This window comes from Neomonachus schauinslandi, chromosome 7, assembly GCF_002201575.2.
Source record: "Neomonachus schauinslandi chromosome 7, ASM220157v2, whole genome shotgun sequence".
Classification (NCBI taxonomy): Eukaryota; Metazoa; Chordata; class Mammalia; order Carnivora; family Phocidae; genus Neomonachus; species Neomonachus schauinslandi.
In genome coordinates this window covers 37,878,618-37,902,936 of record NC_058409.1, presented here as the reverse complement: position 1 = coordinate 37,902,936, position 24,319 = coordinate 37,878,618, and the positions used below count along the sequence as shown (strand labels likewise).

The following is a 24,319-nucleotide window of genomic DNA, read 5'->3' as shown; positions in this document are numbered from 1 at the left end:
TCATCCACAAAATTTGAATTTTTAACTGCTATGATTAGTAAATTGGTGCAACGTACCTCCAATTGGTATGAATGCAGTCCTGTGGGTCGACACCATAGTTAAGAACCTCTCCACTTGAAGATATAGTACAACATGTATACTTACAGGTTTTCATGACAGAGCATGCAGGGATTGTTGTATGTCTGGCCATCATCACCACAGACAGGCTGTAAATTCTTTGGGCAAAGGTAACCCATCTTGGGCAATACTCGGTAATGTTTGCACATCTCAGAATCCTGAAGAAGTAAAACATATATCAGATTTACTCAATGGCACTCAGGAATGGAAAAATCTTTTAATTTCCTCAGTCACATCTGAATAAAACATTAGTAAAGGAACTGTAATATAGGTCATAGAAACTCACTATTTAAAAATCAACCAACACACTTATAAATAACTCATGACTCAAGGTACTCATAATGGAATGTAGAAATGTTTTAAACTGAATGATAATAAAAATATAAACTACCAAATCACAGCAGCTAAAGCAGTGATTTGAAGGAAAGTTGTAAATAAATACATAATTGGCAAAGAAGAAAGCTTTAAGATCAATGATCTAAACTTCCATGTCAAGAAGCTAGCAAATGGGGGCTCCTGGGTGGCTCAGTTGGTTGAGCGGATGCCTTCGGCTTCAGGTCATGATCTCGGGGTCCTGGGATGGAGCCCCAGGTCAGGCTCCCTGCTCGGCGGTGAGCCTACTTCTCCCTCTCCCTCTCCCTGCTCCCCCCCCACCCTCGCTTGTGCGCGCGCTCTCTCTCTGTCAAATAAATAAATAAAATCTTAAAGAAGCTAGCAAATAATAAACAAATTAAGCTCAAAGAAAATAGAAGAAAAGAATAATACAGAAGAGAAATATATGAAATAGAAAATGACAAAGCAAAACACTGGTTGTTTGAAAAGATTAATAAATTGAAAAACCACTTGCAAAATCGATAAAAAGGCAAGAAATATACATTACCAATATTAAAAATAAAATGGAGGTTTCACTGTATATAGATATAAAAGAATAATGTGGAAATGTTATAACTATATGCCAATAAACTTGACAACTTAGATGAAATTAAAAAATTCCTTCAAAACAACTTTCTGAAACAAAGAAATAGAAAATCTAATAGTATCATATCTGTAGGTATTCTTTCCAGAGGCATAAAGAAGTACTTGTTTGTTAGTTTGTTTTGATAAATAATTCAAACATCCAGGGGTGCCTAGGTGGCTCAGGCTGTTGAGTGGCTGACTCTTGGTTTTGGCTCAGGTCAAGATCTCGGGGTCACGAGATGGAGCCCCGCTTTGGGCTCATGCTCAGCGTGGAGTTGGTTTGGCCCTCTCCCTCCCCCTCTGCCTCTCTTCCCAATATTTATTTTATTTGAAAGAGAGAGAGAGCGCGCGTGCACACACACACACATATGCATGTGCATGCAAGTGGGGAGAGGGGCAGAGGAGGAGGGAGAGGGACTTTGAGAGGTGGTTGGAGCCAGGGTCTGCTCTGAAGGTGAAATCAACCATAATCGGTTCAGAGTTGATAGACTATGTAAGAAAATACTAAGGATATCTCTCCCTCTCTCTCTAAAATAAAATTTAAAAAATCCAGTGGACTGCTTTAGAATATGGTGAGTTCCATATTGGTAGATATTCAGGGAGAATTTAGACAAGCACCTTCTATGAATCACTGGCAAAGGTAGGAATGAACCAGATATATCTTTAGCATTTTTTTTCAGGTATCTGCTGCTACAAGGTTCAAAACTACTAGGATAAAGCATTACAAAGAAGCAACAACAGGCTTCTTTGTACAAACTTTTTTTTTTAAGGGTACAAACTCTCACTTATAAGATGAGTAAGTTCTGGGGGTGTAATGTACAGCATGGTGATTATAGCTAATCATTCTGTATTATACACTTGAAAGTTGGTAAGTGAATAAATCTTAAATGTTCTCACCACACACACACAAATAGTAATTATGTGAGGTGATGGTGGTGTTCGCTGACACTATGGTGGTATCATTTTGCAACCTAAAAGTGTATTAAATCAACACACTGTACATATTAAATTTACACAGTGTTATATGTCAATTATATCTAGAGGAAAAAAGAACAGATTTGGTGAATAGTTTCTCTCCATGCTTACAGGATTCCTAGGGTAGCATCTAGTTTACTAGAAATCTGTAATTAGTATATATTTCACTAGGGCAACTCATCTACTATCCTACTTAAATTTGGCAAATAATAAGATTAAATTCATGTTTGATACTTTTTTTTCTGGGTCATCAGACTAGATGCTAAAGTTTCACTTTTATTTTATTTTTTATTTTTTTTAAAGATTTTATTTATTTATTTGCGACAGAGAGAATGAGAGACAGAGAGCATGAGAGGGAGGAGGGTCAGAGGGAGAAGCAGACTCCCCGCCGAGCAGGGAGCCTGATGCGGGACTCGATCCCGGGACTCCAGGATCATGACCTGAGCCAAAGGCAGTTGCTTAACCAACTGAGCCACCCAGGCGCTCTAAAGTTTCACTTTTAGAGGCCAATTTGATATGCTACTTCATGAATATACTTCATGAATATGCTCTTATTCCCTTTCCTCCTTTCTATTCCTCACTTTGGCAAAGCTCTAAAAAAGCAAACCTGTTAGGCTAATGTACACTAAGGTGTATGTTACTGAAGGACATCAGCTTGTATTTTGAATAAACAAGTTTAACCACTGTGAATCGCTAATTAGTGGAATTTCACGGGTGTGAAAATGCTCCGGGCACCCCTCTTTAGGCTATTGGGAAGAGGGTTGATTTGGGGAGGGGGAGAGACAGGAAGCTGGGTGAGGAGTCTTTTTGGCCTGCTGAAATTACAGAACTGAGGCTCCTAACTACTTATCTGACCATATGTGCAATAAGCCACATTCATGATACACCCACGTTTTAAAATTTCAATAATGTACTAAATTGGCTTGGAACAGGGCTAATAATCTAAAAGAGCACATAATAATGCACTGATGAGACATTCCCAGAACTCTCACTGAGCTTGGAACTACACACAAAGGGTTTGGAGCTACACTGAATTCGCCTTTCCAAGGCCTCTTTATGGAAATGAAGCTCATGGGTGGTGGGGGGGGGGCGGGGGGGGGGGAGGGCAGATTGGCAACAGACCCCAAACAAATGCATCAACTTAATAAGCTTTTCAGGAGTAGTCATTCTTACCAGAAAAGAAGTGTAGGAAGTTGGGCTGTTTTCGTCCATAGATCTAACGTGGAATGATTTCTCTTGAATTCTTGCCCTTTCCAAAGCTTCTTTTTGACTACAGAAGAAGACGAAAAGTAATTTAAAGTTATAGCCACAAAGACTAGCGCCTGTAACTTCCAGTGGAAGCTATGCCATCCTAAATAAAATATGATAGAACCGCAGAACATTCAACCAGAGGATGATGTAAAGAAAAGTACACAATGGGGAACTGGTTGAGAGCACTCATCACTTACTAGATGTATGACCTTGGACAAGTTGCTTAAATGCCTTGAGCTTATCTTTTCTAGAACTTAAAAAGAGGGTAGTATTGGTAATTCCTGTCTCCAGGAATGTACTACAAAGAGCTAAAAAAATACTGATTATTACAATTGTGTTCACAGTGTTTCCATAACCATCGTCATCAGTATCCATCATGTCCATTGGTCCCCAAATATAGTTGTTCATCAAAATAACCTAGAAACCCCTTCTAAACAACAAATTCCTTAGCCCTGATTTTTTTGCCAAGTACATTTTGGGGGGTAAAAATTTGTTATTTCGGAAAAAGATTTTTCTGTTGTCTGATCCAGTTGTGGAACAAAGATTTGGAAGATTTTCTTGTAGTTATGATCCTGAGAGTTGACAAAAGTTTTATCCAGTGACACAGCTAGTAAATATCCTGGTTAGAATTCACATATGGATTTCCTGTCTCCTATATCAAGTGTTCTCAACGTAAGGGCCTCGAATCTAAAGACTTATTTTAAGGACGCCATGGATTCATGAGCACACATTTATTTAATCGGCAACTTCTAAAGATGCTGTTCCCATGGGTCCTGTCCCCATGCTTTAATAAAAACACCTTTTGCACTGAAAAATAAAAATGAAAATAAAAAATTTAAAAAAATAAAAACACAATTCCCCCACTAGCTGGAGGGGTAACAGGATCCTCTTACTCACATGATCGTTCTGCACATGTGGCACTTGTTTTTGTATAATTTTCCATCAGCACCACGCACGAGGTCATTCTCTTGAGTGCACATGAGCCGGTCATTCCTCACGTACTGCCGAAAGTTACTGCACTCGTCCTAGAAAATGAGAAAGGGGAAGTGAACAGGATTTTTCCCCTTTCTAAAACTTGGTCTTAGAAAGTCCTTTCTTAGCTCTGACCTCAGACTCACTGCCCTTATCCTGGCAATGGAGGCCAAGGAACGCCTAGACTTTAAAATTTCCAACCCCACTTCATTCTGAACTTTTCTTCCTGGGTCCTAGAAATGCAGAGCGGAACACTTAATAGATCATGTCTCCCTCACCCTTTCCTTCCTAGCTTCCTTCCTTCCCCTCCTTTTCCACATGAGCTGTACTGTTTTTTTTTTTAAGATATTTAAAAAATTTATTTGTCAGAGAGAGAGAGCACGAGCACACAAGCAGGAGGAGCGGCAGGCAGAGGGAGAAGCAGGCCGCCTGCTGAGCAAGGAGCCTGATGTGGAACTCGATCCCAGGATCCTGGGACCATGACCTGAGCCAAAGGCAGACGCTTTAACTAACTGAGCCACCCAAGCATCCCACAGGAGCTTTACTCTTGACCAAACGACAATATCACAGGAATCTAATGCCACAAATATGATTATCACTGCAAAGGACTGAATGAAGATGTCTTCTTTGCAGGCTTGAAAAGTAAATAGAAGAGGCAGCATCATGCATACACACTACTGATTTGTTGATGCTGAGAAAGCTATCTGGAGGAAACAGGAAAAAAAAGACATCAAGGAGAGAAGCTAAAGGGGAGGCTTTATAATTAGTATGTTACCTGAATTGTAAAAATCAATGTCAACAAGCTACCCGAAGCCTCATTTCACATTTATGTCAGAGGAAAGCATGCAGTTGAGGTGAAAGAATTTTACACTCTATTTTTTCAATCTATATTTCTCCCAAAGAGGAGAGCAATATTTGATGTACACTGAGGGCAAATTCTCTACAAAACTGAGAAAAATATTAAACTTAAAGCCAGACAAAAATGTTGTTATAACCAAAATGAAATATTAGCAAAGTCTATTTTCTTTGAAGCAAAACATTGGCATTTTTATTATCCAAAAAACCAGAGGAGAATGTCAGATTCTGAGGATGAAAGGCAAAATAGTTATCTTCGCATCTTTTAAGAAATGACCTTTGCATCATCTGAGGGCTTGGCACTTGATTTTTCTTCGTCATTCTTTTTTCTTTCACTAGCTTCTCGCTCACTGCAGAATAAAAAAGGATAGGATTGTTTTTTTTATAGGGTTCTTACTGAGTTTTTTTGTTTGTTTGTTTTTACTGAGCTTTTTAAATGAAGTATTTCTCTAATTCTAAACCTTAGCAAATCTAACACTATTTTCTCATATCTGAAAAAAATACCTAAAATACTTTTTTTTTTTCTTTTTTACTAATGAGTCTTAACTGTTGGAATTATCATAGTGCATTGTGGCAATGCTATCGACTTCCATAAATTCGGTTACTACACTGTCATCCAGAGTGCTATGCTTAATAAAATATTTTATTAATAAAATATTTTATTAAGGAAAAATACAATGTATTTTTCTCTCTCATGTAGAGTTGCTTCCTTCCTCCTTTCTCTTTTCCATATTCAATTAGAACTGAACTTTCCAATATTGATTTTCTTTATGTAGTTATATTGCTTCAAGTTTATAAATGTTTGAAGCATATTATCTCCTTGAATCACTACGAAAAGTCTATCATGTAGAAATTGCTGCCTTTACATAAAAGAGGAAGAATGTGGTTACTCAGCTGACGGACTTCTCTGAAAGCCCGGGATTTGGGCACCATACAACAGCTGTCTCCCTGTCCCAGATGCTCCGGGTATGATTACGCTTCTCATCATCAAAGGAAACATTTCTTGCGAGAGTGTTCTGGAAGCTCACTGTCCTCTTCTAAAGGGAAGGCTTTGTCTGTTTTTCATGTGCAATGCCCAGGGCCTTAAGTTTTAAATTAAAAAGAACCATCTCCTCGCAAACAAGCAAAACCCATCAAATTGGTCGATAAACCTCTTCACGTACAAGATGCTCTGACACATAGCACACTTGTTGATGTGCATCTTGCCATCTGGACCCTGAACAGGGTTGTTTTCTCTGGTGCAGATAAACTTCCCCTCTCTCACCATATTCCGGAATTCATGGCACTGATCCTGCCAAGAGAAACAGAAAAAAGATGTTACCATGATAGTCTGAGCTCTAAAATTTAGAACATAATTTGTGAGATATAAGCCCATAATACTTGAGGGGGGAAATAAACATCTAGAGAAAACAGAATTTTAGGGATGGAATGTGTTTTAAAGGCTCTTTATTCAATATCTGCGTAGGAAGTTAGAATCCTCTCCATAGTGTCCCTCTCAAATAATGACTTTGTCTGGTGGAATTTCACGACTGCCTAGGGCAGCCTCTACTGTGTTAATGCAATTTTTAGCAGGCTGAGCCCCAAACCTGTCTCCCTGCAGCCTCCTCATTACTCCACACATAAGTAAGCCCTGAAATGAAATGATAGACGCTCTGTTCCTCAAGAACAAAATAATATTTTATTATATGCCAGGCATTTTGTTGTTTGCTAAGAGCACACAAGATAAACACTCATTATCCTCATTTTATTGATGATAAACACTCATTATCCTCATGTTATAGGTGAGAAAATAAGGCTCAGAGAGATTAAATAAAGTCAATGTTGGAATTGTGATCAGAAATCGGGTAACAAGCCTTGTTATTTTCTGTGCTTTTACCTGGCAGAGAATAAAACTCCTAAACACTTGTAAAAAGATAAAGCTGCCTTTTATATTCACTGAAAAATAAGAACCTTAAAAAGAAGGCAGTGAAAATGAATCCACAGGATCTGCCTCTGATGAAATTTTTGGACATCTACAGAAATTTGTCATTAACTACCTGTAAGCTCAAAGAGCCAAAGGAAATATATGGGAAAATCACCTTGAAAAATACTGCTAGTGACGTGGATGGCAGTTAATCTTCCTTCTTTCTTTCTCCTTCCTTCCTTCCTTCCCACCTTCCTTCCTTCCTTTCTCTATCTCTTTCTTTCTTTTGAGAGATTTTATCTATTTATTTTAGAGAGAGAGAGAGTGTGAGTGGGGGGGAGGAGCAGAGGGAGAGAGACAAGCAGACTCCGCGCTGAGCATAGAGCCCGACACGGGGCCCGATCCCGTGACCCTGAGATCATGACCTGAGCCGAAATCAAGAGTCAGACGCTCAACTGACTGAGCCAGCCAGGTGCCCCTATCCTTCCTTCTTTAAATTGTGATACCCCTGAACAACTCCAGACCTACTTTTATTTGCACTATTAAAAATGTTCTCTGGAATACTTGATCAAAATACTAAATGTCTCACAGCCATCATTTTTGGAAGTTGCTAGAATTATTTCATTTTCCAGCTATACAAAATCCCACTTACATATGTGTTTATGATAGCACCCATCTGCCTGTACTTCCATCTTTGCTTTATGGGTGCAATCTCTGGCTCTTCTTATTATGACCTGTGTGTAGTTAACTTATCTGAGTTTTTCTCAACTGAAAAACTGGATCAATACCACCTACTGCATAGATTTTGGGAAGGCTTATTTATTTTTTATTGACATATAATTGATATTAGTTTCAGATACACAACATAGTGATTTGATATTTGTATACTTTGCAAAATGGTCACCCCAATAAATCTAGTTACCATCTGTTACATACAGAGTTACTACGTTACTGACTGTATTCCCCATGTGTACATTATATCTCCCTGACATTTACTCTAGAACTGGAAGCTTGTCCTGGGTAGGTGGTCAGTATGGATAAATATTATTATGATTTGTCCCGCATAACTGACCACCTGGATCTGCATGTACTCCAGCAGGCTAAGGAATGTTGTTTGTTAGACTCATGCTGTGTGAATAACCTTGGGAGCCTGGTTGTTTGAAATGTATTATCTGGCCTCCAGATGGCCCTTCTGTTCTGGGTGCCAAGAGCTACAAATCTTGTCTCACACCCCTTCCTGCTCAAGGCTGGACTGGCCCCCTAGAATGGAATCTGGGAGGGGAGGCAGACAGACAAAGCCCAGGCTCCTTGACAATACAGAAACATGGTAACATAGAATTGCAGCTCACAGCAAACTGCAGGTAGGCAGACAAATGTTTAATTTCAAACCCTATTATTTGCCCTATAAATATGGCTCTATGGGGAGGGTCGGTTGGAAGTCTCACCTGAGGGGAGGATGCTCAGCTCAGGCCTCTCAGCGGGGACTCCAGCCTGGCTGTTCCCATAGGGCTTCCCCAGCTAATGAGGTTGAATGTTCTAAGTATCTGATGTGATGTAACTTTGCCTTACTCTCATTTATTGCCTACTATTACTTTCATCTATGTGTAGATTCTTTTCTTCTTCTGTTCCTATTAGGTTTCTATAATAATAATAAAAAACTTTTTCCTTTTTGAAACTGAAACACAGCTGTTGTGAATCTTTTGTTCAGAGCAGCAGGTTTAAATATGATGATGCCTGTGATTTGTAAAAAATTTAACTTTGCAGATGTAGGTAAGACCATAGCTCTCTTTTTGCCACACAAACACACAAAATGTCTGGACATTTTTAATATATGAATATATAGAATATTTTTTGTTTGAAATTTCTAAAATAGATGTTAAAAAAAGAAAAATATTGACTAAGATTATAAATAGAATAGATGGCCAGTAGAGATGATTTGAATTTATACAATAAAATCTTATCTCAAGGCCATTCATTTACCAAAATGCATAACAGATATTCCCGACATATATTTTTTAAAATGAAAATTACTATTAATGGTTCATTTTGTAAGTCAGTATAGACCTAATGAAAAGTTCCCTCATTAACATTCATTAACAGGAAAACTTTCCTGGGGAGACTTCACGATTTCTCTTTTCTAACTGGAGTCCATTGATGGATTAGAAGAGATTGTGCTGTGTCATATTCTATGTGTTAGTGTTGTAAAGCATTGAACATTATTTTTAAAGCCCTAATTGAATACAAGACGGCACTGGAATGCCATGTCAAGAATTTATCATCTGGAGCTCTAAGTTTTTGATATTTGCTTTCTTATTTGTAGTTTTGGTGTCTATTTGCTTAATTATTTGTTTTAAAACTTCAGAGAAGAGGAGCGCCTGGGTGGCTTAGTCGGTTAAGCATCTGACTCTTGGTTTCGGCTCAGGTGGAGCTCTCACGGGTCGTGAGATGGAGCCCCATGTTGGGCTCTGTGCTCAGTGGGGAGTCTGCTGGAGATTCTCTCCCTCTGCCCCTCCCCCTACCTACACACACATGTTCTTTCTCTCTCCCTCAATAAATGAATAAATAAATAAATAAATAAATAAATCTTTAAAAAAAAATAAAACTTCAGAGAAGAAATCTACTTCATCATAACAATAGCTTGGCGATGGTCATTGGTCCTACAGATAGGTGGTAATTACACCAGAGTTGCTTTCAGAGCACTGAAATAGCATGCTATTTCTTTGCAAGATCTGGCCATGCTTTCCTGTTCATCATTATATACACAATGAGTGGGACAGAGTAGGCATTCCATAAATATTTGCTGAATGAATTAACCTTACCCCCAAGCTTCCAGCTTTAGGTATTAGTACATCTAACACACACTACCTGGTTTTCATTGCTCTTTTCTCCTGTGTTTCTCAAGTTGTCCTGCTCTTTCTTTTTTCTTTCAGCTGCTTCCCTTTCCCTTGAAAGAAAAATGGAAAAAAACATTTCAACCAAAGTGAACAAACACCTCATTAATAATTAGATCTGTTTTTAAAAAGAAGTCATTTTCTCAAACTGATGAGAAATGATTATCAAACTTTAATATTTGCAGTTAAAGGCTCATTTTTGAAAATACTCACAGTTTGTCCTTACACATAGCACACTTATTGCCGTGTGTCTTGCCATCCAGACCCTGGACAGGGTCACTTTCTCGGGTGCAGATAAGTTGTCCGTTTTTTACTTGGCTTCTAAACTCATCACACGTGTCCTAAAAAGAAGGAAATTGGGCTTGAAAATCTGAAGATTTTGATTTGAGAGTCAGGCAGCCACTTAACCTTGCTGGGAGGCGGTACAATGACCTACAAACATGTCCACATCCTAACTCCTGGGGACTGTAAACATGGAGCCTGACATGATAAGGACAAATTAAGGTTGAGGATAGAACTAAGACTGCTAATTAGCTGCCCATAACATGGAGAGATTATCCTGAATTATCTGGGTGGCCCAGTGTAATCACAGAAGTTCTCATGAGAGAAAGAGGGGGGCAGGAAAGTCAGGATCAGAGTGAGGCAGCATGAAAACAATTCAACTGGCCCCTGCTGATTTAAAGGTGGCCACGAGCCAAGGAACGCAGGCAGCTCTAGAAGTTAGAAAAGACTACGAAACAGATCTTCCCTAGAGCCTCCACAGAGAGAATTTGCGTTGTGTTAAGCCACTGTTGATAGTAATTTGTGACAGTAGCTGAGCCTCATTCTCCTCATCTATAAAATAAAGTTAAAAAATGTATTTGACCAGGTTGTTCAGACAATGAAATAAACTACTATTTGTAAAAGTGCTTTGCAATATGTTAGACTGAAAGATTTCCATTTGGCATTAAATTTCTCCATTGAACAAGTTACCAGCAATATTGACATGTATGATGACTTCTGATCTTCTTAGGGCAAAGATCTTGGTTGGCAACATTGACGTTCTCTTTCCATATTTTTGATTGCCAAGGGTTGACTTACAGAAAGATCATTCTTGTTAAAATCTAGTTAATGACTCACTTTTTCTGATGCTGATTCAGTCCCATTTGATCTGTAGCCAGAATGTTTATTTTCTTCCTCTGCTTCTCTTTCCCTGGAAGAGAAGAATCAATAGTCATCCTGTTAACCCAGACTCAGGTTTGGAAGTAGCCTGAGAGTTTGGGTATCCGAAACCACCTCCTTCACAGAGGATCTCTGTGCATCCCTGAGGTGGACAGTCAGCTTGGTTATTAGGAAGCTTCCTCATCACAGGGTACGTATGATGGATATTATATGTAGATCAACTCAAGTAATTTCAAAGTCTCCTTTATTTGTGTCCAGATTTATCTCTGTCTAATGTCTGCCCTTCAGCCTTACTTCATTCACAATCCCAGGACAACACAGAACGGGTTTGCTGAATCCATTATCTCTTCTTGATATTAACCCATCAAATATTTACAGGCAAGTTTCAGGTCTTAAGCCCAGTGTCCTCATCTTTTCATCATTAGTTGTGGTTTTTAATTCACCACCAACTCACCATTCTAGTGCCTTGACAAGTAAGGCAACCCATTAGAATATTATTTCTTAAAGTATGGAGCCCAAGATAGAAAGAAGACAAGTAATCTAGAAAGTACCTTAGGATCATTTTTTTTTTTAAATCTCTTACCTTTCTGATAAAATATTTATTTCAATGGTCCCCAAAGTTTTCATGTGCATTAAGAAACACTGAGATTTTTAAAAATTCAGATCCACTGACCATCCCAACATGTTTACTGACAAGATTGAGACTGGGACTCTAGCCTGGTTTTTAATGAGCCAGGTCATTCTGATGCAGTTGGCTCAAGATCCAAATATTTCAAAACTCTAATATACTTATATCTCTTTCAAAGTTTCATTTGGTTTTGTACACAAAACAAACATGTGTATGAATGTACATAACATGAATATATACATTCTTTTTAGGGAGTTCCCTTTGTGTAGTAAAGTGGTAGTAAAACATATCCTGAAGATTCAAACATATATAAAGTCATGACGTTTTATCAAGTACTATTGGAAAAAGAGGGTATTGTAATGATTCAGTTTAGTGGAATTCTAGTGATAATCATGGCTCTGATCAAAAGCCTCCAGTGACCTCTGATCACACATAGAATAAAATCCAATGTCCTTCTCTTGGCCTAAAAAGCCTTATTTGATCTCTCCAAACTCATTTTCTGCGCAATAATTTTGAGACATGATGACCTCCTTTCTGTTTCTTGAGCTTGGCAATTTTACATCTTCAGAAATTTGCATTGATTTTTGCTCTGCCTGAAACTTTCTTCCTCCAGATGTCCAGATGATTCACTTCACTCACTTTTTACAGGTATCCCTCACATGTCAGGCCTGCCCTGAACACCATAAACAAAGCAGCAACTGCAATCCCTTTCTGTTGCTTCACTCTCTTTTATTTTCCTATCACTATCTGGCTTTGTGCTATGTAGTTATTTCCTTATTTATTTATAAATAAATAAATTATAAATATTATATTAATATTTATATATTAATATAATAACTATATATTATATTATATTATATATATAATATATTATAATATATATTATAATATATATTATATTACATTATATAATATATATTATAATATATATTATAATATATATATTATATTATAGTTCCATGGCAGGAACTTTTTGTTGTTCACATCAAGAATGCTTGTCCATGAGTAGTGCCTGTTACATAGCAGAGAGTCAAAAACCATTTATTGTCAGATGAGTGATTTCCAAAGATCATAAAAAATATTCCATTTGTGTTGTGTTTTGTTAAATACTCCAGATAAGTATCTTACAAGATAGATGACACTGATAACAATGGCAAAATTTTATCTTCACTCCCCCCATGAGACCTTGAACTTAAAAAAAAATTCAGGTTTTCTCATCTGTAAAATGCAACATTTGCACTAATCAAATTTTCTCACATGGCCTATACTGTCACAAGATTATAATTTCTTTTCAAGGAGAAAGGTGAAACAGGTGGATGTGTGGAGAAGCATTACTTATTAAGTATATACCAATTAAATGCCATAATTAATAGCATTGTGCTATAGGCATCAAATTTTAGAACTACAAGTACCCATCAAGGTCACCTAGAAAACTGCCTTTATATACAGCAGTGGTTATGTTACTTGCCTCAGTAACACAAACCGAGTGTGGCTGAGTTGGATAATAAAGCACTCCAATTCAGTACCATTCACCACGGGAAAACAGAAGCAACACACCCTGGATTATACAATAAATGTGTTGTATACATACAAGAAACAACCCTCTTAAACTATGCTGGCGAACTATCCCAAATGACCTTCACAAAGTCTCCATAGGACTTAGGCATTATATGTTCTAAAGCACAATTATCTACCATGATAGCACTTGTAGGTCACAGAATTATGATAGAAAAAATAGAGTAGGAATCAGACATTGATTAGCTGCCATTGCTAAGGCTTGTTGTTCCTTAGGGGATGTAAGAGAAAGAGACAATACTTGGGAATTAACAAAAACAATAATTTTCCTGGAGGGAGTTGTAAGTAAATGAGAAAGAGCCTGTCATTCAGGAGGAAGTGGTGACTAATTTTTGGACTGCCGGTGGGAAGAAGTACTTACAGTATCTCTTTACACATGGTACACTTATTGTTGTACGACTTGCCAGCAGCATCACGTACAGGATCATGCTCCCGAGTACAACTGAGTTTTCCATTTTGCGTTTTGTCCCGATACCCTGCGCATTGGTCCTGAAAAAGGAGAGGAGAGTAGGTCTCCGGATTACCTGATCTCTTGTATTGCTGTTAAGTTTAACAAACTTAACTCAAAACAGTTTGAGTAAGAAAAGTTCTGATTTACCTCCTCTTATATATAACACCTAGTACTGCTATCTACAGAGAAAGGGGGACTGGAATCACCCATATTCTAAGACGTCAGTTGTCATGGATAATAATATTGCTTTTAAGGTTCTACACAGGGAAATTATCAAACTCGCTGGGATTTAACAGCATGAAGGGTCAGCAAACTATAGCCTACAGGACTAATCTGTCCTGCTGCCTGTTTTTATATATGGGGTTTTATAAATAAAACTTGAAACACACCCTCACTCATTCAGGTATTATGGCTGCTTTCTGACAACAATGGCAGAACTGAACAAAAGCAACAGAGACTATAGGACGCAGAATGTCTAAAATATTTGCTATCTGGCCTTTACAGAAAAGAGAAGTTGCTGACCTCTGGTGTAGATCAAAGGGAGAAAGAAATGTTGGAGGGAAATATAAAGTTATGCAAGATGCCAAGGAAAAGAGGCTTGAGCGAACTGTGGAGCCGAAAGACAAAGGGCCTTACCAGCTCTCGCCCTTGAGAGTGAGGATGTAGCCTCCTTACCGAGAAAGATGGAAAAACAGAATAGCCAGAATTTATCAACAGATGACAGATCTGGAGCAAAGAGATGGTCCTAATATACCAAGGTAGTAAGAAGAGAGCTCAAGTGGAGCCCGATGTGGGGCTGGATCCCAGGACCCTAAGATCATGAGTCGTCTTACACAGTGGTGTTCACACGCTGGAGGAGGGGGTTTACAGGCAATTACTGTCATTCTGACCCTTCAAAATGTCTCAGGAAATGTGCTAAAAACTTGCCTAAATTATTTTATTTTCTCCCTGTAAGAGTGAATAAGGGAAACCAGAGTTCAGTGAGATGCTAATTTATTCCAAGCTGCACAAGTCCTGCGCGGCAGGGGCAGGGTTGTACCCCCAACTATCTGGCTCTGAAAACCCTGCAGTTTCACCATATTATGCTGCCTTGGATCCCAACAGAAAATCTGCCTCTAACCTGGGGCTCCACTGAGGGAAAGAGAGAACAATAAGAGAAAGGAGGAGCGTGAGATGCTGACAGGGAACGTCCCCATGGTGATGTCACTGTCTCTGCCGTGATCAGTTATTGGCCTGAGAGCTACATTCTGTAAAAAGGGGTCAGGAGACTCGGGTGATGTCATCATGTTAATTAGTTCCTTTGTTTAAAGAAGTAAAAAATGCGCCCTAGAGAGATGAAAAATTGCTGAGATATTACCCTACAGTTTCAAGGGGGGAACTGCCCTGTCCTTCCAAGGACATCTTCACACCCAGCATGACGTCCGTTCCCCTTTCCCACAGGTGCCCTTGTCCGTGACTTGCGTCCCCCCTGCCTGTGCAAATTAGAGGTTCTCTCACCTGAGCTTTCCCTCCTCCGCCACCGCCACCGTGGGAACTATGCCCCGTCGCGTTTCTCTGATCTTCATCTTCTTTTCTCTTTCTTTCTTCATCTTCTTTCTGGCTGGAAATTAGAAAGGGGGAGATAGGGAATAATAGATTATAGAGAGTGGGGTGCGTTTCTGCGAGTTCCTCCTCCTGTGACCAAATTAGATTTGTATAGAATTCACCAGCATTTACTGAACAGCTACCACGTTGCAGGCCCTCTGAAAACAGAAAGACGAATTATGTGGAGTCCTTCTTTTTTTTTTTTTTTTGAGTCCTTCTGCCTGGAAAAGCTCTCCCTGTTGTAGGGGAAAACCAAGTACATAAACATAAGCAAGACCACGGGAGCGTTTTACTAGCCCTTCATAAATGCTCACTGTGACTCTCAGCTGGATTCTTCTCAAATACCTCAGAGCCAAGAGGTCCAACAATAATTATCTTTTTCCACCAAATGTGCCCTTGCTCCTGGACTCTCTACCTTCCATGAAGAACAAAACCCTGGAGCTGTCTGCTCCTGCTTCTCAGCTCCCACAGCTGTTGCCGGCATGACACTAATTCCACATCTCACCTTCTCTCCTGTTTCTCTGACTCTAGTTATCGCTCTCAGATTCCTGCAAACCTCTTCTACCACCAGCAGCATTCCGAATCTCAGTCCTTTCCTTCTCTTTGTTCCCTTTGTACTGCCGACATACGAATCTCCCCAAAGGAACCATATTTATGCCACTTACTCTCCTACCTGAAAAATTTTAGCAGCTTCCCACGATATACAGGATTGACTTCAAAGTCCTTGATCTGGCATTCAAACCCAGCAAAGTGGCTAAGTTCTAACGAAACTAAATGACTTGCTCTTTACTGTTGACACGGTTTCCTTACCTCTAGAGCTTTACCTATGCTTTTTCCTTCTTCTCCTCTCATTCCTTCCTGTTCACATCTTATCCAAATTATAAAGTCCAGTTCTACTCCCCCATAAAACTTCCTATAAACTCTCCCTTCCCTGAAGTACTAGAACCCATTGAATACATCATTTATCATTTAGCAATTCCTCCTTCGTATTTTTTTAAAGCTTTATTTATTTATTTTAGATAGAGAGCAGGGGGAAGGGCAGAGGAAGGAGGAGAGAAGCAGACTCCCCACTGAGTGTGGAGCCCGATGTGGGGCTGGATCCCAGGACCCTGAGATTATGACCTGAGCTGAAACCAAGAGTCGGACACTTAACTGACGGAGTCACCCAGGCTCCTAACCTCCTTCCTATTATATGAACTTGTACCCATGTCTATTTCATCCATCTATGTACAATCATTATTCACACTGTACGTTGTAGATGTTCAATAAATGGCTATTGAATGACTGAAATATTTTATGTGTACTTCTGAGCTTTCTGTAAAGAACTATTTTTCATTTTGTGAAAAATGTGATATTTTCAAAAACGTAGGTAGAAAAGTTAGGCTGATAGTAAAATATGTTTATCTTCCCAGAGGTATTTAAAAGATGATGTAGAGAAGGGATCCATCAGACAGCAAAGGACTTAAAATTTTACCAAGAAAGATGTTGTGATCTATTAATAGGTGGGCTCTCCTCCAGAATTTATAGAGAATGTAATACCCTAGTCATATATTGTCTATTTCTAGAATTGTGAATCTTGGTCTTTATAAAGAAAGATTTGCCCGAAAACGCTCTGCAGAGAATCATTGGCTCCCTTTACATGTAAAGAAAGGACAAACACAATAGACATTATCTTCCTGGCTCTCTGTCTCCCCAACTCTGTCACCCCCCGGCAGGGGCCTCATTTGTGCACTCACAAGACAGCTTTACACATGGCACACTTGTTGCCGTGGGTCTTGCCATCTGGGCCACGCACAGGATCATTTTCTCGTGTGCAGAAAAGATTTCCATTTTGCAAAAGGCTCCGAAATTCACTGCATGTATCCTAAAGGAGGAGAAAAGGCAAGAGCGTGGGTATTTTCGTATAAATTACTTTGTTGGATTCCTTCCAAGTGCTTCCCAGTAAAACAGGAACAGAAAATGACCTCTGGGTATTTTTCTTCCTGGCAATTGTTTCATTCAATTCCTACTAAACACACATGACTTAAAAAGAAGATTCTCTTTCTTTTTCCTTGAGATTTAGCCCCCAAATCCAGACTGAATCTGCATCCACACATAAGAAAGAATCCCTTAATAACCTGGGTTCTTGGAGAACTGGCCGCTCATCTTTGATGGGGGCAAGCAAATGACCACAAACCTGAAAAAAATCTACTTGGAATCAACCTTTTTGAAACGAAGAAAATATTATCCTAGAATATTCTAGTGTGCCCAATGTACTATTTTTATTTTCCCCAAAATGCTGGCACCAGAAATAATTAAAGACAAAGTGAGGAACATAACTGATGTGACCCAATGTGGTCATTCAAAACGACATAGTGGGTTAGGAATTACGCTAGATTTGGTGACTGGAGGTCTAGGTTTGAACTCTTTTGTTTTCATTTTTCAACTGTAAGAACTTTGAAATACAAAGATGTGGAATCTGATGCCGACAGTCCCACTGCAACTTCTTCCTTCTCTCTGGGTTTTAAATCTTCCATTTAAAAACACAGGAATGAGGTAGATCAAATGTTTGCAAACTATGGCCTGTAAGCAAACTCTGGCCCACCACCTAGTTTTGTAAATAAAGTCTTCTTGGAACACATCCATGCCCATTTATCTGCATATTACCTGCATATTAGCTGCTTTTACAGCTGTGACAATAGTGTTGGGACAGAGACCAAACGGCCACAACCATTCAAATGTCTACTATTTGGTCCTTTAAGAAAATTCTATCAATTCCTAGATTAGATGAACCTTGACTTCTCTTACATAGGCTTTTGGTAATTCCATGTGTTGTTTTTTTTTTTTTTACAGAGAAACTGCAAAACCTCATCCTTCACTGTGATATTAACCTTCTAGGACAACTACCTTTTCAGCTTCTCTCTTAGCTTTTGTTCTGGATTCAGCTTCTTCTTTTTCTTTTGCTTCTTGCTGGCTGTAGGAGGGGGAGAGGGGAGAATCATTCCTAGCACCCAGTACCTATTATTCTAAAGGGGAAATCTCTCTAGATAGAAATATCTCATTATTTCCATACTTCTACAAACTGAGTTTGGGAGTAGAAAGGTAAATGCACTGCTCTCCATATTGTTTTCTGTTTTTAACTTTGCTTAAAGAATAAGACACAAGCGTCATAGCAAACCAATCAACAAATTTTTAGCACTACGTTCTTCTGGAAAATAAAGATATTGTCCTTTTTCCCAGAAAGCAATGAGGATGCTTGAAAATATTTACTAGATATTAGCAAATGTTCAATTTGGTAGTGCCCAGTGATCACATCTTTGGATTATTCATGGTAGTATGTATGTAGAGAACAGGTATCCCAGTCCTTGTATGCCATTAACTCTGGGGGAATCTGCTGTGAGCATATGGTCCTCCCTGGAGCAAATTCAAGGACATTTTCAAACACTAAGAATACCTCAAAGAAATGTGCAAAGTATATGGCTTTATAACTGTAAATCCTTGAACTCCATGCAAAGATAGCTTCCATAGCAACTTCCTAGAGAAAACCTTCGGTATGATGTCCCTTGCCTGCCGCAGGCCTATTTTCTCCACACTCAGCAGCAATGGCTGTGGCTCTACTCACAAGAAGGCCTCACACATGGAGCAGGTGTTGCCATGCATTTTCCCATCTGGGCCTTCAATGGGGTCGTTCTCTTTGGTGCAGGGGAGTCGACCATTTCTCACAGAGTTACGGTATTCACGGCACAGCTCCTGTCAAGTTAGGGTGGATTTAAGAATCAGGTAACTAAATATCGGAGAACTCTTCCACGTTACCCCTCTGAAAACTGTGATAGAATGCTCCCAAACATAATGGATACATCAAAATGGTGATGTAGGAGGTCAATGTTACCAAGATACTCTTCAGGGGCCTAGCTCACATGTTATCTGGAAAATAAGATTACGTTACTGATCTCATTAGAAAACCTTCAGTTCAGCTCAAATATTATTCTGGGTTAGGTACTGTAAGATATATGAAGAAGAATCATCTATTGTTCCTTTTGTAAAAAAAAAAAAAATTGTGATTGGCAGAATAAAACTCCTACCCCCCAAATTTGTCCAAGTCCTAATATCCAGATCCTGTGACTATATTACCTTACAGGGTAAAAGGGACTTTGCAGATATAATTAAGTTAAGAACCTCGAGATGGGGAGATTCTCCTGGATTCTCCTATGTCCCCAATGTAACTGCAGGGGTCAGTCCTTACAATTGGAAGAGTGAGACAGGAGGGAATGAGAGGGCATTATGACTGCAGAAGAGCAGAGACATGATGTTGTTGGCTTTAAGATGATGGAAGGGGTCTAAGGGCTGAGGAGCCCGATGGCTTCTAGAAGTGAGAAAAAGCAAAGAGAAATTCTCCCCTATAGATTCCAGAAAGGAACACAGCCCTACCAACCCTTTGATTTAGCTCAATGAGACCCAGGTCAGACTTCTAATATAAAAACCAAAGATAGTAAGTTTGTGTTGCTTTAGGCCACCAAGTTTGTGGTAATCTGTTAGAGCAACCATAAAAACCAAGTACAGAGTATTTAGAGTCTTTGGAGAAAGTGCATAGAAGTATCTATAAGTTAGAATAAAACAAATTATATAATTGAGGAATAAAGGAAAATTGCTGGCATAATAGATGACAGAGTTATTAAGTATATTGTATAAATGGGGAAAATCTTTGGAGAGCAGCTAATACTTATTCTGAGCCATGAAAAGTGGCCAGAATTTTGACAGAAGAAAGGGATAGTCAGGTCTGAGTATGAGGGGACCATACAGAAAGTAAAGTTCATTGCATGTATAATACTGAAGACTTAAGGCATGTGAGGGGCTGTGCTGATATACATGGATAAGTTTCTCAGGACTTCATAAAAATAATATACATAATAATATTTTATAAGTGAAGAAAGTAAGACACAAAACTGTCTGCCTTACTGGAAGGGAGACACAGGCAGTATTTGAGCCCTGGCAGTGTGAGTCCAGAGTTCAAGTTTTTAACCATAATGTGACTGAGTCCCTAAGATGGGATACCTTGAATCAATGCTTGGAGTGTCCAAGAAGCACAAGGCAGCACAAGGATGGAAATGGGTAGAAAGTAGGAAATGAGGTCTGCGAGGTGGCAGAGGTCAGATCATTGTAAGCCACTAGAAGGACCTGGTTTCTTACTCTGCGTGAGATGAGAAGCCACTGGGTGGCATAACCTCCCTTATGTTTTTAAATAACTACTTTGGTTTCTGAGTTGAGGGTAGATTGTAGGGAACAAAGGTGAGAGCAGGGAGAACAGTAACAAGTCAGGTCTTCCAAATTATAAAAGGATACAGGAGAGAAGAAATGAAGACCTGAGGCGTGCCCTGTAGGAATCTTACAAATGGTGACAGGGTGCAAGATCTAAGGTGTATCATGGGCATTATAGCCAGAATTTGTGTTCTAATTGCTAGCTCTCAAATTATTAACTATATATATCTCCTAACTTCTTATCTGAGCCTCTGAGTCCTCTTCTATAAAATACAGACAATAATACATACCTTGAATGGTTACTACAAAGATCAGTCCTAAAATTGCTATACCATATGGCATATAGCAGCAACTAAATAATTAATAGCCATCAACATCATCATCATCATCATCATCATCATCATGTGAGAATGTAAACCCAAGGTTCAAAAACGCTGTTAAGTAATTTTCCCAAAATCTCACAGAAAATTAATTGGGATTAAAACTTAGATTTGTTTGTTTGTTTTGTTTTACTTGTTTTGAACTAATCATCCTTATATAAAAAGATACAGAGAAAAATCTGAAATCTGCCTCTATTGGTTTGTATTCAGATAACAAGATAGCCATCTGTATACACTTCTTTTTTTTGGATAATACAATTCACATGGTCAGTGGAGAAAATGATGACTGACCTCTTCTCAAATGCACAAGCAACTAAATCAGATTTGGTGTGAATGGGAAGAAGGAATCCTCTTATACACAAGGATCCAAATACATGTTCTCAGTCTGCAAAGTCACTAAGGACACTGGGATGAGGAGGTGGGAGTGGGAGGCTTGTCCAGGGGAATGGAATATTTATGTGGTTCTAATATCTAAAACAGTTACCTGTGCTGCTTCTCTTCTCGCTTTATCAGCCTGTGCTTTGTCCTTTCCTTCCTTGCCATTATTTTTCTTCTCTTCTTCTTCTTCAAGTTTGCTGCAATTAAAAACAAAGAAGATACAAGCTAAGTACAATTTCCCATTGTCTATGATAATGTATTTTAAAAAGAGATGAGGATCTTCCAGACAAGGTCAGATTCACTCTTCAGTAAAAATTTATCCAGTCTAAGAGATACTATCACTGTGCCCAACAATGCAGATAATAAACAAAATAATAATAAAATACAATCCACCTTAAAAAAAAAAACCTAGCATGATCTTTTATCAGTATGAGACCCTCAAGTAGTCTTGATTCCATCAGTCTTATCCCATCAATCAGTGATTTCAATGATCTGAAAGAAGCCACAGTTACCTTGATTTTTTAAAATTGTGCAACTTTTCTTTTGTAAATAACAACCTTAACAGTGATGAAAGCCAGAGGTGATACCAAGTCAGACAATGGGCCCATAGTAAAAATAAACCATGTTTCACTATAAAATTATTTTTTTAGATATTATTTTAAGGGAATTAATATTCAGGTTGAAGTTCAAGTTTTAGAATAATGATCCAAGTCCAATAAGATTCAACAATGAATATTTTAGGTTGATCATGAGCCTAAGCTTCCGGCTTTCTTGCTATTTTCTACTGATACACAGTTTATCAAAGCTGGAAAATCTGTAGCACTGATCACATCCCATCTAGTCATCAGCACAGCATGGACCATGGATCAAGTGAGAAAAGAGCCTTGATTTCCTGACTCTCAGGCCACTGTGTATACTACTGGCTTAGTCTGTCAGTCTCTCCTTCAAGGAACTATGTGCATATACCTGAGATTAGACAAGGACATATGAAAGTTAAGGGACAACAGTAACCTTGCACCTTTTCAACAGATATTATTTAAACATCTACCTTAGCGAGAGACTCTGTAGAGGATTAGGAATCTAAGAAGGAGGAGAACCTGAGGAGGTAATAATCAATTTCTCCTAGACTGTCTCACACAATGGAGCTTTGGTCCCACTCACCAAAACAATGGCCTAAAAGTCCCTGGATTAGGCTCACAAGAAGACATTTCAATAAACATCTAATGTATGGGCTCACCTCTTAGAGGTTTTACTCTCTATACTAAACCACTTATCAAAGTGTTATTTAAGCTGTGCACAGTAATGTCCCTGAAGGGATAAATGCAACCTTCTCCATTCCTTTTCTCATTCAGGTTATTTTAACACTTCTTGTACTGGCCTCATAGACTTCTGTCCAACTGGTTTTCTCTTAGCCAATAGCTGAATATATTCACAGAATCAAAAAATGTCAGTGGGGGAGAGAGAGAGAGAGACAAAGATATCACTGCATCCAGATCATCAAACTTCTGTTTTCAGTTATGAATGATGATTATCTAGTGTTAAAAATATAAATTAAGACTTTCCCATGACTTAACTAGAGGATAGAAGGATAACTGGATAGAAGGCGCCTGGGTGGCTCAGATGGTTAAGCATCTGCCTTCGGCTCAGGTCATGATCCCGGGGTCCTGGGATCGAGTCCCACATCGGGCTCCCTGCTCCTTGGGGAGCCTGTTTCTCCCTCTGCCTCTGCCTCTGCCTCTCTCTCTCTGTCTCTCATGAGTAAATAAATAAAATATTTTTAAAAATTTTAAAAAAAGGATAACTGGATAGACAATCACATTGTCACTGTATGATTCATTATTACTTCATGAACTGTCCATGTGCTTTTAAACTTATGTAGCATACAAGCATGATATATATTCTACACATTTCTAGGAAACTGAGACTCAAACGTGATTGATGATGAGAGATTCAGTGGGACAGGTGAGGGTAGGTACTCACAATAGGCTTGCGCACATGGCACACTTGTTGCTGTGCATTTTGCCATCGGGGCCGCGGACAGGGTCATTCTCCCTGGTGCATATAAGCATTCCATTCTTCACTTGGTTCCGAAATTCACTGCAGAGCTCCTGGAAAATATTTTCTCAGAATGACTGTCTACCCTTCCTGCACCTTTGCCTCTTCTGAGGAATAAGTGATGCGGAGTAGAAGAAAAACAAAAAGGGATGACAGGGAGCAGTAAACCGATAAGTATTTACAAAGCTTCCATCATGGACTCAGAATTGTCGTTGCACTAGAGTGGATCTGGAAATATTTATCATCATCATTCCCCCGAGGCTGCTTCCACTCTAGGTGCAGAAGAAGACTGACAAAATTAGCAGAGAACAATATACATGTTTGTGTTATGTTACATATCACACTCTATAAGAGCTATGAAAGACCGAAGGGGAGAGAGTTCAATGGACCTAGAAGAGGAGGCTTCCTGGAGGAACTGAGAATATTGCTGAGTCTTCATGAGAAAGAAGGACATCCTGCCATCTGCAACTACTTGGATGAAACTAGAGGACACTGCTAAGTGAAATAAAGGAGACAGAAAAAAAATTATGGTACGATCTCACGCATATGTGGAATCTGAAAAAGCGGACCCCAAAGAAACAAAAAGTAGGGTGGTGTTTGCCGGGGGGTGGGGGGTGGGGGAAATAGGGAGACGCTGGTCAAATGGTATACAGTTCCAGTTATAAGATGAATTAAGTTCTGGAGATCTGCTTTAGAGCATGGTTATTATAGCTAACAATATAACAGTATACTATACAGTATACTTGAAAGTTGCTAAGAGAGTAGATCCTAAATGTTCTCACCACAAAAAGAAATGTATTTATGTCATAGTGTGATGTGATGGAAGTGTTAGGTAACGCTATGGGAGTATCATTTTACAATATATGTGTGTACCAAATCAAGACAATATACACAATGTTGAACTTACAGAATGTTGTATGTCAATTATATCTCAATAAAGCTGGAAAATTT

The 24,319-nt window shown here is 38.9% G+C and overlaps 1 protein-coding gene across 2 annotated transcripts in view; it reads right to left on the bottom strand.

Moving 5' to 3' along the window:
* The window catches only part of SPINK5 (serine peptidase inhibitor Kazal type 5), a 75,915-nt gene that overhangs the window by 6,166 nt on the left and 45,430 nt on the right, over window positions 1–24,319 (bottom strand). Inside the window, exons 17-32 of one of the 2 annotated variants that reach the window (XM_021701991.1) lie at window positions 23,294–23,421; window positions 21,420–21,510; window positions 18,922–19,049; window positions 18,207–18,273; window positions 17,057–17,184; window positions 15,234–15,336; window positions 13,647–13,774; window positions 11,041–11,113; window positions 10,135–10,262; window positions 9,896–9,974; window positions 6,291–6,418; window positions 5,405–5,477; window positions 4,419–4,505; window positions 4,198–4,325; window positions 3,223–3,319; window positions 145–275 (exon numbers count right to left, since the gene is read on the bottom strand). In XM_021701991.1, coding sequence (XP_021557666.1) covers window positions 145–275; window positions 3,223–3,319; window positions 4,198–4,325; window positions 4,419–4,505; window positions 5,405–5,477; window positions 6,291–6,418; window positions 9,896–9,974; window positions 10,135–10,262; window positions 11,041–11,113; window positions 13,647–13,774; window positions 15,234–15,336; window positions 17,057–17,184; window positions 18,207–18,273; window positions 18,922–19,049; window positions 21,420–21,510; window positions 23,294–23,421 — 1,697 coding nt within the window. The remainder of the gene's footprint in view (window positions 1–144; window positions 276–3,222; window positions 3,320–4,197; window positions 4,326–4,418; window positions 4,506–5,404; window positions 5,478–6,290; window positions 6,419–9,895; window positions 9,975–10,134; window positions 10,263–11,040; window positions 11,114–13,646; window positions 13,775–15,233; window positions 15,337–17,056; window positions 17,185–18,206; window positions 18,274–18,921; window positions 19,050–21,419; window positions 21,511–23,293; window positions 23,422–24,319) is intronic. The other variant, XM_021701990.1, reaches the window with a different exon arrangement.